General features: G+C 41.5%; 1 protein-coding gene across 2 annotated transcripts; it reads right to left on the reverse strand.

Annotated features, from left to right (window-relative positions):
- Positions 1–504: 504 nt before the first annotated feature.
- BCL7B (BAF chromatin remodeling complex subunit BCL7B) lies at positions 505–12,801 on the reverse strand. Of its 2 annotated transcripts, none has more exons than XM_081315339.1 (6): positions 12,573–12,801; positions 9,918–9,993; positions 8,939–9,035; positions 7,209–7,379; positions 6,891–6,970; positions 505–2,838 (listed from the first exon to the last, which is right to left on the reverse strand). In XM_081315339.1, exons 1-6 carry the CDS (start codon positions 12,662–12,664, stop codon positions 2,746–2,748), a joined length of 609 nt encoding a protein of 202 aa, XP_081171465.1. In that variant the 5' UTR covers positions 12,665–12,801; the 3' UTR covers positions 505–2,745. The 2 variants fall into 2 exon arrangements, with proteins under 2 accessions (XP_081171465.1, XP_081171466.1); XM_081315340.1 differs by lacking the exon at positions 505–2,838 and adding an exon at positions 4,456–4,873.
- Between the last annotated feature and the right edge of the window lie 3,590 nt (positions 12,802–16,391).

The raw sequence follows: 16,391 nt of genomic DNA on the forward strand, positions 1-16,391 counted from the left end.
TTCTAGTCCAACTCCTCTGCTCCAAGGCAGACGACTATATACAGGTAGTCCTTGACTAACGACCACAATTGAGCCGAAGATTTCTGTTGTTAAATGAGACATTTGTTAAATGAGTTTTGCCCCGTTTTACAAACGTTCTTGCCTCAGTTGTTAATTGCATCACTGCAGTTGATAAGTTAGTAATCTGGTTAAGTGTATCTGGCTTCCCCGTTGACTTTGTCAGAAGATCACAAAAGGTGATCACATGACCCTAGGCCATGGCAACCATTATAAATATGACTCACTTGCTAAGCATGTGAATTTTCATCACAGGATCATGGGGATACTGCAAAGGCCATAACTGAAAAATGGTCATGTCACTTTTTTCAATGTCCTTGTAACTTTGAACGGTCACTAAGTGAACTGTTGTAAATCGAGGACTATGTGTACATGCAGGTCAAATGGTTCTCCAGTCTATTTTTTTGAAAACCTCCAGTAATCGACCACCTACAACACTGGGAGGCAAGCTATTTCATTGTTTAATTGTTCTGAAAGAAAATATCTTATTTCTAGGCTGGATCTCTTTTTATTTATTTATTTTATTTTAATTCCATTTATATCCCGCCCTTCTCCGAAGACTCAGGGCGGCTTTATGGTTCCACTTCTTGTCCTGGCCTCTGATGCTTTGGAGAATGCGTAAATCCTCTCTTCCCCCTTGGTCTTCATCAAATGCAATGGCAGGAACTTGTGAAAACCTTTTTCCATCATACATCCTAGCAATACAAGACTTTTAGTTCTCTAAAAGGAGATTCAGGGGCTAAGTCTGCCAAAATATCTTCAAATACAAGTATCTGCATCAGGAGAAGCATAAGGGCACTTATCTAGCAAGCTGGTCAAAGGCTATCATCTGTCAGCAGAAACCACTTAGAAATCTACATGGGACAATCTGGCCAGGCTCTAAGCAAAACCCCAAAGGGTTAGAATTCCATCACTTGATAATGGCAGTATCCTAAAAAGGCCAGAGATGGCATTTCAATTCCTCAGAATGCCATCCTTGAGTAGATAAGGTTAGTTCAGTTCAAAAGCCCACTTTTGGTACCAACTAATAGTCAGAAAAGGGCCTATTGTCTCTAGTATCCTTGCCATCATCTTAAATTATGGCTTTTGCCTTTAAAAGCAAAACCTACTATATGATGGCTGGGCTTGGGATCTGAACATCAAATTCATCTGGCAGGTACCCTGGAGAGGAACTTCTTTGGACCCTGACCTTTCACTGCTATAGCTCTGTACTTTTATACACATAATCTAAATGGGACATTTTCTTGATTTAATTGGATTAAGGTCTGTAGGTTACATTCGCCTCACATTCTTCTAGCTTTAGTTGGGGCAGTGGCAAAGTTACTGACTGACTTTGTGCTCTCCTACTCTTGCCCATGGAGTTTTCCATGAAATCCCCCTAACAAAACTCTTCAAGCTTTCTTCAAAGCTAGGTTGAAATACATCTATCTGGCAGAAAATTAGACCTACCTGAAACATATTGTTCCCCTTACTAATCCTATTCTCACTACAGTACATTTCCCCCCAATATCCAAAGTAATGGGTGAGAAAACCTAATCATTTATCACTTTTATGGTATAGGAACAAAGGTGAAAACAACTAGTTTTGTGCCAGTATAGCTAAGTACTGCTTAATCCTGTTTCATGAATGGAGTGGAACTTAAGATGAAAGTAACATCATGGGAAATGCATAAAAAATTATGCTGTCAAGATAAGTTTCTATCATGATTTCCAAGCAAATGGGAAGAGGTCTTCTATGCCAGTCATCCCATTTCTTGTGAATATCTTTCCCCTGCCCCCAAATACATTTTCTCACGCATATACTATTTCAAATAGTTTAATTTTAAAAATATTCTCTTCAGTGCTAAAATATCTCTTTTCTTCCCTGCGTGGCCAACACTTTTCATGGCAGCAGGGCCCTGATCACAAAGTCAGTTCCACATGCAGATTGTGATGGGCAGGACAGGTCTGCAGAGACTAGAGAGGGTCGGGTGATTGGTGCTAGCTGTGCTAGGTGGCTATTCCACCCCTGAGAAGGGCTGCTCAGAGACAATGCCCCTTTGGTACCTGGGAAGATATTCTTCACCCCAAGGTCCACATTTGCCAGGCTGCAAAGGAGAGCCCTTTAGCCACCTAGATGCAGCCCAGCCTTCACTTCCTAGAACACCTTCTTAGCTGCAGCACCATTACCCTACCGTGGAGGGGAATGTTTTGGCTCCCTCCAGCACTAATGGCTTAACACCACAACTATTGCACAGCATCCCAGGCAGACTTCCATCAGGTCCTGACTCACTTCCAGAGAGAATCCTTCAGTCTGGAGGAGAAAGGACAGGAAAGGATTTATGAGCTACCTGTTAAGTACAGAGAACTCTTTCTTACAGGAACCTTCTTAACTGCAGTCCCCAAAGCCCATAAAGAGGATAAATAAAAAGTATACAAGAGAGGTTGCAACCACCTCATTCCTTAAGCGTGCAAGTCAAGAGGATGTGGCTGGGAGGAGATTGCACAAAAGGGACAAATCTTAACACAGGTTGAGCAAAGTTTCATCTGGAGAGATTATGGAAAGAGCAGGTTGATTCTTGGAGGACACTGCACAGGAGAGAGACACGGAGGTGGAGAAGAATACCAACTTTCAAACAGGTTGGTATTTTGAGAGGGAAGGGCAGGTGGAATTTTGAAAACAACTGCATCACAGGATGAAGCAGATTGGCTAGCTCTCAGAAGCTGCATGACATATGGAGTTCTGATCTGCACAAAATCTCTTAAGTGGAGGTGCACCAGAATCTTCCTCCCCTCCATTCACCTGAAAGAAAAAATATATATGGTTAGCTGGCTTGTCAATACACGTAGTCCTTGGTTATGACCATTTGTCCAGCAACTGTTGAAAGTTATAGTGGTGCTGAATGAATGCTAGTTAAAAGGTCCTTGAAATTTCAGCAATACCCCCAGCCGTATGATGAAAATTCGGGTGCTTGACAGCCTACCCACACTTACGCTCTCAGGGTACACTTCAACTCCATTTGCCTGCTTTTCCCCATCTCTGCCCTTTTGGCTGTCCCCTGTCTCTGCTGCCCCATTACCCCTAGATGACCTTTGTCACCTTGTCAGCAACAGGACGATGGCAAAGGTCACCTGGAGGCAGTAGGTAACAGTAGGGGAGGGTAGGACAGCTAAAAGGGAGAGATAGGAGAGGAGGTAGGTGGGCAGGGTGAAATGAAGCAGAAGTGAATGTTGCAGGGCAGGAGAAACATGAAGTCTTGACCTAGCAATGGTGCAGTCTTGGCCTAATGAGCAGAGCCAGGACTACTTGGAAGTGCCATGATTAAGTGATGTTTCGCCTAATGAATGCTTCACCTAACATAAAAAATTCTATCCCAATAGGGATGTAACCTGACTACCTGTATAGAAGGTGAACAAAACCTGTTTTACAAAGCTGACATGAAAAATGGGGAAATACTTGCAATGATGTGACATCCTTTTCCCAAATGAGATTCGTCCAGAAGTAGATAACTGGGTTTTCTGAACTGAATGTGAACATTATTCATGTGCTTTGAATAGCCTCTTTGAACTGACTAAACATGAACTTTGGACAAAATGTGGGATAGACAGCATCACTAGATGGATTTGTAACTGGCTTACAAACCATACTCAATGAGTAGCCCTTAATGGTACTGCATCTACATGGAGGGAAGTAAGCAGTGGGGTACCATGAGGTTCCGTCTTAGGCCCAGTGCTCTTCAATATTTTCATAAATGACTTAGATGAGGAAATAGAAGGTGGCTTCATTAAATTTGCAGATGACACTAAGCTGGCAGGAATAGCCAACACCCCAGAAGATAAGCTCAGGATCCAAAAAAATCTTGACAGACTTGAACAATGGGCTCTATCCAACAAAATGATATTTAATGTGGGGAAAAGCAAGGTTTTACACCTGGGCAGGAAAAGGTACAAGTTACTGGTTCAAAAACAGTAACAGTTAGAGGGACCTTGGAGTCCTAGTGGACGATCATTTAAACATGAGTCAGCAGTGTGTGGCAGCAGCCAAAAAAGCTAATACAATCCTTGATTGTATAAACAGAGGCATAGAATCAAAATCACATGAAGTATTAGTACCGTTTTATAAAGCTTTTGTAAGGCCACATCTGGAATATTGCATCCAGTTTTGGTCACCACATTACAAAAAAGTTGAGACTCTGGAAAAAGTGCAAAGTAGAGCAACTAAGATGATTAAAGGCCTGGAGACTAAAACATATGAAGAATAGTTGCAGGATTTGGGAATGGCCAGTCTAGAGAAAAGCAGGACTGGGGTGACAGGATAGCATATTCCAATATTTGAGAGGTTACAAGGAGGGGGCCAATTTATTTTCCAAAGCACCAAGAAAGCAAGACAAGAAACAATGAATGGAAACTAATCAAGGAGAGAAGCAACCTAGAATTAAGGAGAAACTTCCTAACAGTGAGGTCAATTAACCAGTGGAACAGCTTGCCTTCAGACGTTGTCAGTACTTCATCACTCGACGTTTTTAAGAAGAGACTGGATAGCCACTTGTCTGAAATGGTATAGGGACTCCTGCTTGAGCAGGGGGCTGGACTAGAAGACCTCCAAGGTCCCTTCCAGCTCTATTCTGATTAAATTGTTTTTTGTGTATTTGAGATTATTACCGTACATGTATTTTGGGTGTGGGACTGTCTTGCACCACGATTGTCTGGTTGCAGTGCTTTAGATACTCCAAGAATCAATTCCTCGTCCATTGCAGATAGTATTGAGAAATAGTGAATCAATGTTGGTCTTGCTTCACCTTCAGCATTTACAGTTTGTTGAGTGTCAGGGCCCCTATCTATGCAAGGAACAAACATGGAGAAACACACACACCCCTGGAAGATTCCATATTCAAATGATCATTACTTGTTTTATAATCTGTCACTAAGGGAAGAATCAGTAACACGGGAATACTATATGGTTTCATAGTTACCCAGTCTGTCCCAGTGTGTCTACATACTGAAGAATAAGAACTGAATGAAAGGCACAATGATGTGGTTGTTGTAATATTACAACAATATTACAATATTGCAGAGTTGTAATAAAAAGGAATAGTTAACTTTGCTTTAAGTTGGGAAGAAGCATCAACATAATTCTGCAGAAATTTGTGTTTGATGGTTCTGAAGCAGCCCTCTCTCTGCCTTTTGTCCAGGACAGCAAGTGAAACCTTTGCTCTGCTTTTGATTTGCATTCTGCAGCTTTCAGAGGTACCTGTAATTCACAGATTCAGAACTAAGAATCCCCGTTCATTTGTTTGCTCTGCATATGACTTGGCTTACCATACAGTTCCCATCTTTTTGCTCCTTGCTGGAAAATCTGGGGAGCAGCTGGATTGCCATGTTCTAGGATAGGGCTATGCGCTGTATATTTGAATATGCAGCCTCAAACTTGTCTTCTCCTATCTATGAACTCTGCTAGGAATGGGGCTCCGTTCCCACTTGTAAAAAGCGTAACTTGTTCAGATGTTTTTCTTGAAGCTTCTGCAACCTGAGTATAATTTGCACAGGAGTTATGAAGCTGTGTAAAGGGCCTGCATCTCTTTTGAGAATGGAAGCAAATAAGTGTTTTCAATTGATATTCGAATAGGACTATCAAGAATATGTGTATGACTCTATTATTGTTTTTGTACCACAGGATTTGTCAGTCTCTTTGCTAAATGGTGTTTCCTTTCTATTTTTTTAGGCTATATATTTATAGTAACCAAAGAATACAAAGTGTAATAGGTGGCTAAGATGTGACTTGTCATCTAGTAGTTCATTGCATGGTACCTGTCATAATGTAGGAATATTTGTTCTTCTGAAACTCTTATGTTCCCTTGCCTTTGGACCTCCCAAACAGGAGCTATTGTGGAGCTATTTCAGATGAACTAAAGTATGGCCTTCAAATCCCTTAGATTCTTAGTCAAACGAATGCTCAGTTCAACAAAAGATTTTTTTTTTAAATCTTTTGAATTATGAAGGCTTCAACCTTAAAAGATGCTAGGATATTGATTTGAAATTACATCATGAGTTGCCAATGGGTTTTTTATTTGTTGTTGTTGTTGCTGCTGCTGCTGTATCAAAGGAAACCCATAGTCCAGCGGTCTCCAACCTTTCCGGCTTTGTGCACTGGCAGGGTGGGAAGAGAGGAGATGGTTCCATGCTCACTCGTCCGCTGTGTGTGCAAGTGGAGTTGTGTGCGCAGGCATACTCGCCTACTGCCATGGCCTAGTTCTGAACAGCCAGGTAGTGGGCTGTAGCTTGGGGGTTGGTGACCCCTGCCATAGTGGTTTCCAGTAGAATAATTGCCTGCCAGATCTGCAAAGTCATTTTTAAGGGACTCTTCTTTCTCTCTCCCCAGTCCTTGCTTATCCAGAAAAGCACAGGCTGTAGAAGGGTGTATCAACCACTCTTGATTAAGCTACATCTCAAAAGTAGAACATCTGAATGACTGCAATTGGCCCGGAGAGCTATACAGGGCTGGACCTGCTTAGTACTTGAATTGAAGAACTCCAGGGAATACCTGGGAGATTAGGCTATCCTGAGAAGTAGTAAAAACATCTTAGAAAAAGGCAATACAAATTACTAAGGGAAATATATGGATGTATCCATCAAGATGCTAGAAATCAAGCTACACTTGACAGAGACTTTATTTTAGATTGTAACACGTGGAAAGTAACTGTAGCTAATCAACTTACCAATTAAATTCATGGCCTGGCTAGGAATTCTGTAGCTGAATGTCCAGACAGAAATGTTTGAATATTAATACTATATGCTGCTAAAGAGCATGGGTCTGGATCTGCCTTAGAAAGCTGTTGCCTATTCCATAGGCCTTACCTGAGCCTTGGGTTTAACTGGCTCTTCCTTTGTGAGGGTTGGAGGCTCATCAGCTACTTCTGATGGAGGGAGAGCAGGTTCTGAAAGTTAACAAGAAAAAAGGGTCAATGGCAGATCAAGTTTTTTACTGAACTGGAGAGATAAGGCTCTTAAAACACTCTGAAGGAGTCCAAAATAGGAAGGATTGTACATATGCTATTACTACTGAAGCCCCTTATCAGGAATTCTACATAATACGTCAGGCCTACCTCAGTGTTCCCTCAGCGGCTATGGGAATGGGTTTTTGTAGTGCCACAACTCCTTAGCCAAATGACTCACCTTCCAAGGGCTCCTGTCCCAGCGTGGGTGGCTGTGAATCGTCAGTGCGGAAGTCAGAAGTGTGGCTGGGGCTCATGGATTCACTTTGCTGTGGACTGGGACTGGAAGCAGCACTACTGTCTGCCTTTAGCTGATAGGTGTCTGAAAGGGAGCTCTGATTGCTGTTCTCATCTGGGGAAACCAGATAGAAAAAAAGACTTTTCAGTGAGCTGGAAGCAAAAGTAACACCACAGGTGTATCTGCAAGATGACTGAAATAAAACACAGATTTTCAAATGGTTGTTCTCAAAGTCCCACCTCACACCACGGTTAAGTAAAACTTATAATCCCCTTCTCCATCAGGGTAATACTCGAAGAGAGAGAGCCAGGACCAAGGGATGGTTTTGGGTCTACTACAGTTCTTTAACAGAATAGGACAGGGGTAGCCAAGGTTGCCTACCCCTGGACTAGAATGACTATTGAACACAAAATCCCATTTCATGAGAATCTTGAGATTTCGTGTTAAAAATCAAGTTTCTAAGACTTATGGACAAGAGGAATCCTCTGAAGTTTGCTGAAATACCAGAAACAAGTGAACAAAGTGAACAGAATTTCCAACAGATAGAGGCAGACATTCAGTTGTCCTATACATCTACTGATGACAAACAAAGCCAGACTAAATTTCAAAACTAGGGAGAAAGAGGGAAATTATGTTAACATTTGGTTATATAACTAATTTAAGTTACACAAATGTCCAAAATGTTTTCTTGACATTATTTGCAAAAGTATGTTAGCATATAGAATTATGAGGCTGGAAGGGACCCTGTCTGTCTTCTTGTCCAACCCCCTGTCCAAGGCAGATCTTATTGCATTCTGGTCAAATGGCTGTCCAGTCTTTTCTTGAAGACTTCCAACTACGAAGTACCCCAACTCCAGAAGGCTAACTGTTCCACTGGTTGTTCTTACTGTCAGGAAACTTCTCCTTAGTTCCAAGTTGGAGCTCTCTTTGATAAGCTTCCACCCACTGCTTCTAGTCTTGCCCTCAGGTGTTTTGTAGAATAAGTCGATGCCCTCCTCCCTGTGACTGCCCCTCAAATATCACAAGACAGCTATTAGGTCGCCCCTAATCCTTCTCTTCATCAGGATAGACATATCTTGATCCCTTAATTGTTCATCATACAGTTTAGCCTCCAGACCCTTTATCATCTTTGTTGCTCTTGTTTCTGCACTCTTTCTCAGCATCTTTTTTGTATCATGGTGACCAGAACTGGACAGAGTATTCCAAATGTGGCTCCGCTAATGCAGTATAGAGCAGCACTATTATTTCTTGTGATCTTGATAACTATTCTTTGTTGATGCAGCCTGGAACGGCACTGACTTTTTTGCCAGGTGCAAAACACTGTTGGCTTATACTAAAGTGATGATCCACTAGGACACCAAGACCTCTCACACAGTTACTACTGTTGAACCATGTTGTCACATATTCTATACCTGTGCATTTTGTTTTTCCTGCCTATGTGCAGGAATACTATATTATCATAGCACAGCTTGAAAGACGGGTCCATCTGGCCCAGTGTTAGCCATCTTGACTAGCAATGACTTGCCATGATTTGAAACAGGGATGCTGCTTTCTTTTTATCCTGTTATATGGTAATGATGCCTCAGGCTTTTACAGGACCTCTTTGCCGGTGCTTGCAGAACCATGTCTCGTCTGCTTCATCAATATGCAAGAAAGACCTGAAGTCTAATCACCTTGGAATTCCAGGAGAAGGGAAGAGTTGGCTGCAGTTTCAGCTGGATAGCCATTTGGTTCTGGGACAGCAGTACCACTGGATTTGGACTTCTCTTTCTTGAAATGAGAAAGAAGACAGTGAATTTTGTAGCTAGTGTGCAAAAATATATATCTCTACCACGTATATGCACCCTCTACAATTAGCAGTTGGAGCACATTGGACTTCAGAGGCTACCAGAAGACTCAAAGGATTCTCCACAAGGAAAGCAAGACCCCCTTATCTGGAATTTGATATGCCTTTGGAGAATTAAGCACGAGAACTACAATTTTGCTGACATCTATTAAAAAATCATCCAAAATGTCATTTATATAGAAAATCTACCACATATGGCTGCCCTACTCACTCCTTGTGACTCCAAGTGGCTTACAGACATAAAATCTCAAAGACAAAACCGAATAAACCTCCACCTCCCTGGCAGTAACAATCAAACAAATCACCTGCTAGACTCTATATCACCCTGGGGTCCCCAGGCCCACTGGGAAAAATATGTCTTCAGGGCCTTTTGAAACAATATCAATTTGGTGACCAATCTTATCTCCACAGGGCTGATGTTCCACAAGGAGGCAGCCCCACAGAGGTGGTCCTTCTTCATGGTCCCACTAGATGGACCTCCTTAAGAAAGGGGACCCGTAACATACCCTGCCTCCCCACTCTGGTGGGTCAGGTAGAAGTAGCTGGGAAAGGATGGTCCTTGCAAATATACGAAAGGAGAAGGGATTTGTTTATGTTTCATTTTTAATATCCTTGAGAGAGGCAAGAAGTCTGTTGAAAATGAACCGACATCTGTCACACTATTGTATAGATTATCTCTGTATTTTTGTTTGTAGGAAGGGAAAATAAAAGGTAGCATATTGCTCATTCTGCTGGGTGTTCTTGCCTCATGTTGGAGAATAGCTCAAAGCCCCCCTCCAGTAGGCCCTGTTCCTCTCATCCCTCACCTCTTTGCTATCAGCCACAGGCACCCACTTGAATATCCGCAGGGATGTGTCTCCCACTGTTACCCATTTCTTCTCCCTGCATCAAAAAATGAATGAGATTAGATACAGTCAAGCCACCTTCTTCCCCAGCTACAATTTACAGGATTGGCTTCGGTCAACAGTGAAGTTATTTCAGTTTTATTGTTTCTGCTTTTTTCTATAAGCTGTACTGAGGCCAAGGTGAAATTGTACAACCTAGCACGTCTTCTCACCTTTTGGGGGGAATTGTAGCACTCTGTGTTCAGAACTGTGAATGAAACCAATACTGAGCTCGGGAGTAAAAAAAACCAACGTTTTGGAATCCAAACTCTATACTTAGTCTTTGAGTGGGGTTTAAGGGGCCATACAACGAAAGTAGCCAGGGCCATGTCAAAAATGAAACAATTTAATTTAATGTATGTTAAGTTATATGCGGTTAATAAAAACAACTTCTCAGACTGTAATATTGTTCAGCTTTTGACACATTAATACTTATAATGCGGTGGCAGCTTTTGGAGGGCTTGTTAGGGATGCACCCAAGACTTTCAAAGGTTGCACAGGCCTAGAGCTTTAAAAGATAACATTAAAAAAATAATAGCTGCAGGCGAAATGGTATCTTCAATCCATTTAATATAATCTGGTGGTCTATACTGAAAGATTTATAATAACACAAGACGGATCTTTTTGCATGTTTCCTATAGCTATCAAACTTACTTTAGCTATTTTGGGGAACCAAAAAGAGTTCTCAAGTATACCGATAAGTTGAAGAAGTTATTTTCTCAGCTTTAAATACCAGCACCATTTGATAAGAAACTGAAAATCTACAGTACTAACCTTTGATACTTGGCAATCCTGTTACTACTGCTTCTCTACCACTGCTCAGGCATCAGCGATATCTAAAGTTCTGTAATAGCAGCTAGTGATTGTATTTACACAACAACGAAAATTCAGCCCATATAAATGGTTTCAAACTATTTCCTAAAGCAAAACATATTGACCGTGTTATATCTTACTGTGATGACATGTCACACCATGCTAAGACCATGAAATTTGTTTAGTTCTGACCTAGCCATTACTAGTTTTAAAACATGTTTATGGTTTAGAATGTTGTGTGAAGAAATTTAAACACTTTTTCAAGAAAGGCTTGTTGTGACAGGCTCGGCTCCTTTTTCTTTTGCTGTTGACTTAGAAGAGAAACTATTGTTACTACTTTCCACTTGTTTATAGCATGCTGCATTCCTTTATCTTGGGAACTCTTATCTGGAAAGCATTGTATTCATTAAACTCACCAATGAACTGCTCATTCCCAGCCACTTTTAGTCAAAACATCTGATGCCATACCTTAGGAATCTAAATTTATTCTCCCCAACCACCCGCCAGTCACTTGAACAGTGACCAAGTTAGAAATTAATTTCTCTATCCCACTCCTGTGCAGTTGTAGAATCGTATATCTGTATGACCCAATTTTTTTTAAAAAATGTCTGTACTTAGTTGCCAATGAAGTGAATCAGACAAAGTTCATTTCAAGTGCTCTCTTACATAATCTGAGCCATGGGAATATATATTAAAAATTCTGCTGGGTTTTTTTTTAACATTCACCCTTATTTTTAATATCAGCCAGCCAAAACTAAAAAAACCAACACTTTTAAGAAGTATACGGATAGCCACTCCTCAGTTGTTTATCTTTAGATCCTGAGATTCAGAAGCAACTATTAGACCAAATACTATGCAACTGTAGAAGAAACATAAACCAGGCCCTGAGCAATCACATTTCTGCCACCCAGGAAGAACATGGCTCCCGTTTACTGCCCCCAAAACATACCAGCTGCATTGAGTTGCTTGTTTTTCCTTATCAGAACTCTGAACTCCAACAAGGAAAATAATATGTTGGCCAAAATAATCATCCATTGGCTAGAAGCCTTCTGCATAGATATGGGTCATAACACATGTCCTAATACAAATTAGCCAGGCGTCCCCATCTGCCAAAATGAGGCAGGAAGACATAACATGTCGGTTGTTACCAAATCTCATATTCTGTGGTAGACTGACTCTAAAGATGGAGGCTCTGATTCCAGCTAATAAGCCACTATATTCTCAATTCTCACCTCTGAAATATGGAGATGCTACTATTGGCCTACCTTGCAAGGTTATTGTGCAGATTGTTAACATCACGCAATTACACAGTTTTGAAAATTGAGATGTGGTCAAATACTCTTCTCCTTCCTGTTTATACATACAAAACTTGTTTGGCACACTTCAAACAAGCCAAAATCTCCCTCCTGCCTGTACCCACCTCTAAGCAGCTGGATGAGAAAGGCAGCTGCAAGTAGGCCCGCCAATCCCTATAGCAACCCGGCTCCCTACTTTTTAGCTCCCCTGAGATTCGACTGGTGTAGCGTCACGTCAATCTAAACTATGTGACAGGTACCACTGCCTGCACTACAAATCGCAGAGCTTCCCGCACCCGGCCATTTCAGTTGTTACAAGATGATTGGCCCTTTCGCAAAAGCCCCACCCACCAAAATAAACGCCTGCCACCAGTTGGCTGCTTAGCTGTCACCAAGCCCGCATTCGGCAGGGATTGGTTGACCCCTTATCAGACCCCTCCCCCCACGACCCCTCCCTCCTGTCCCTCACCATTTGCGAACGCGCTCGATCGCCGCCATGACTTTTTTGATGTCATCCTTGGCGCGGCTGCGGGTCTCTGCCCGCACTGAGCGGCCCGACATGGCGCCTGTGGCCCCAGCAGCCCCAGATCCCGCAGCAGCCGCTGTGCCCACACGCGCATGCGCGTGCCGCCCCTCTACCTCCGTGCGTAACGCGTCAGCGCCCCGCCTGAGGAAGAGTACGGGCTCCTTAAGCGCATGCGCAAGGTGACTGTGTTTTCCCCCCCGTGCATAGGGGAGGTGCGAAGCAAGTTTTGGATTGTGTTTTATAATGGGACAGTAGTTTTTTATTACTTCAGAAGAACTAGCTTTGCTATGCTATTAATTTATTTTAGATAGAAATAGTGAAAAATAGAGTTATACAGTTTCATAAATCAATTGCTTGCCATTTATATAAGGGAAAGTAACAGAAAAAGCTGTAATAGAGGGTCTATTTTGGATTCTTAAGATCTGGCTTCAAATCGTAGATACAAATGGAGAACGGCTTTGTTTTATGGCAGATGAAGTTTCCTTTGAGCCTTTACTGTGATATCTTGTGGATTTTGTTTCTTTTTTAATTTTTCAAAACTAGCCTAGTTGTGGGATATCCTGAGGGTCTCTCATTCAAGTGTTAATCAAGATAAATCCAGTTTAGCTTTTCAAAGGTAAAACTGCCTTTTAGATTTCTATTACTGTTTATGTTGCATTAATGACATCACATGCTAAAGGGACAGTTGGGTTCTCACACTGAATCATGTATTACCCAAACCATTTAGCCTAGTTGAAAGTATTTGTCAACTCACTTGTTGTATCCAGAATGTTGGGCCATGTGGACCAGTGCTATGGCTCACTAGGTTCCAGGTTCCTAAATTATGGTGGTTATTTGGCTTACATAGTTCACATGTCATAGATAGAGCATAAGGGGAAAGTAAGATTTGGGTATCCTTAATTATTTTCTTAATAGTAAGTCTTAATTATTAAAAGTAAGGCCCATGAAATAAACTATAGTGCTCTGGTTCGCACATAACATTAAGCCAAAACATTTAACCACAAACAAATATATTGTGTACAATGTATATATCCAACCACCATAGTGGCAGTTGGTTTAAATTACTGGTGCACTATGAGGTCCATACATCAGGTTTATTAAATCTGACAAGCTTGATGCACAGCCCCCTCCACCTAAAGCACTCTAGATACATGGTGGCTACACCCACTAATATGAACATGTGGGAATTGTAAGCCTAATACATCTGAATACTCCAGTTTTGGGAAGGCTTGAGATAACAGCAAATATCTGCAAACTAGAAGTTAACAGTTAAGGCAGCTTTAGAACCAATAGTCTGAATATGCATTACATAGTATCTTACTTCTGTTGTGGCATGTTCTGGATTTGTAGTTATCCCTTAACAGTCATTATGAGGAAGGAAGCAATATGCATTGTACCCTGGCTATGTTTAGGTCCTCAACCTAATAGTACAAAATTGTCCACAGAGACTCTTAGCTATAAAGCTGCCAGAGGGAATGGGAATCTAATTTAGGAAGGTATTTCTTATACTGTAAACCAACAGCAGTTTTAAGACTACTCCTTACAGATGAATGTAATAATCTAATCGAGTTTACTCAAGCAAATCTGAACTTAGTGATGGTGATATTAACTTTCCAGTATAGTCCCATATTTGAAAGGTAGAGGTAGAGACATCTTCCAAGTTGAGCTTATCTCTTGGTGACTTGATGGATACATTATGGTACTTTTAAAGGAAATAGCATGGAAATGACTTAGTATCATTGCTTTCTTGTGGGGTTCTTTTTTCAATATCTCTGTCTGTCCTCCTGTCCTTTTCTTTCTTGAAGATACCACTTAAGTCCAACTCTATGTAGCTTTTTGAGATCAGTGAAGGTCAGCTCAGTACTGTCTAGATCAGGGGTCAGCAACCTGAAACAGTGAAAGAGCCACTCGGAACCGGTTCCCTCACAAAAGGAAAAACTGGGAGCTGCAAAAAATGTGTGCGCATGCGCGTACATGCACGCATGTGCAGAACAGGGTTTGACTGAAGAGTGGAGCCAAGGCGAGATATGCACCTACCTATCCTGCATATTTGAATTGATTGGTTGAACTTTTTTAGTCCCACTCTTTTTTTTGGACTGCACATGGCAGAGGACCGGGAGACGGCTGAAAGAGCCGCATGCTGCTCCGGAGCCGCAGGTTGCAGACCTGTGGTCTAGATCTATTCACAAATAAAAGCCTCTGAGTTACATGGAAATTAAACCTACCTACTCCCCAAGAGGGACGCGGTGGCTCAGTGGGTTAGGATGCTGAGCTTGTCGATCAGAAGATCGGCAGTTTGGCGGGTCAAATCCCGAGTGCCGCGTAGCAGAGTGAGCGCCTGTTACTCGTCCCAGCTTCTGCCAACCTAGCAGTTCGAAAGCACGTAAAAATGCAAGTAGAAAAATAGGGACCACTACGGTGGGAAGGTAACAGCGTTCCGTGCGCCTTTGGTGTCTAGTCATGCCGGCCACATGACCACGGAGACGTCCTCGGACAAGCGCTGGCTCTTCGGCTTTGAAACGGATGAGCACCGGCCCCTAGAGTCGGAAACGACTAGCACGCATGTGCGGGGGAACCTTTACCTTTACCTTACTCCCCAATAAGTGAATTTTGAAAAATTTGATAATTAAGATGATTGAATAATTTCAGTAATTTTGAATTGACATACTATCATTTATATCTATTCTTTTTGCCGACAGGACTATTCAAATTAAATTTCCAGCCAGGGCTTTTTTAGTTTAGAATGCATTCCCTGATAACCTCACTTTACTTTTGTCACTGTTTTAACACTGAATATTATCCAAGTTGTTTCAACTCTGTATGATCCAAGTACAGAATGTGGATATTTTTTTATTCTTTGTGCTATATATTAATATTCAGTTTGATTGTATAGGTAGTCTCTGACTTACAATTGGGACTGGATTTCCAGTAATAAGTTGGGGCAACCATGTGACTGGATCCTATTTTACAACATTTGTTTATGGCAGTCATTAAAGGAGCACTGCAAGTCATAAGTGTAAACCCATTGATTTAAATGGGCAGTTTTTGCCAAAACTGGCAAAAAAGTCATAAATCATGCTCACATAATAGAATTCTGTAATTAGTTGTAAAGGTGAGCAGCTGCCAAGCACCTGGCAGTCATATTACTGCGAGGGGGGGCACATTTTAAAACAGCCAGAAGTGCATTATGGGTGGGAAATCACCCATTCTGGGCCCATCATAATTTTGAGCAGCTAAGTGCTTGGTCATAAGTTGAGGACTACTGTATTTCTGTATGTTATGTTTATTCTTGTTTATAATCTAAAGACAAGAAAGCTATAAATATACCAAACCCATCCTTTTCGGGAAAGTATGTATCAGAGAATCCACGACAACTCTCAAAATTGAGCTGAGTGAAGAGCCAACAAGCGGCTAATGCAGATAACATTTAGCTAGGGTTTTTTTCTATTATGTTTCTGCAAAATTCTAATTAAAAGGAATGATTGCATAGATAAGATAGTGGTATGCAAATCATCTGGATTCAAAATGTTTCAGTATAAAACATTCTGAGTTTAAAACATCCTTCTTTGAGCTCTTCAAAAGCATTTGGGAGGGGGACTTCCCAACTGGTCAAAACAACTCAAATTCAGGATGGTCTGAGCTGCAGTATTTTGCACCTACCTAGTAAGAAGAGTTAAGACATTAACTGATTTCCAAAATGTCAGAATTCATGGTGCATTTTCAAATTCTTTTGTGAAGATACCTTTTCAACTTCTTTGGCCC

This window comes from Vipera berus (genome assembly GCF_964194415.1).
Source record: "Vipera berus genome assembly, chromosome: 1".
NCBI classification, from domain to species: Eukaryota; Metazoa; Chordata; class Lepidosauria; order Squamata; family Viperidae; genus Vipera; species Vipera berus.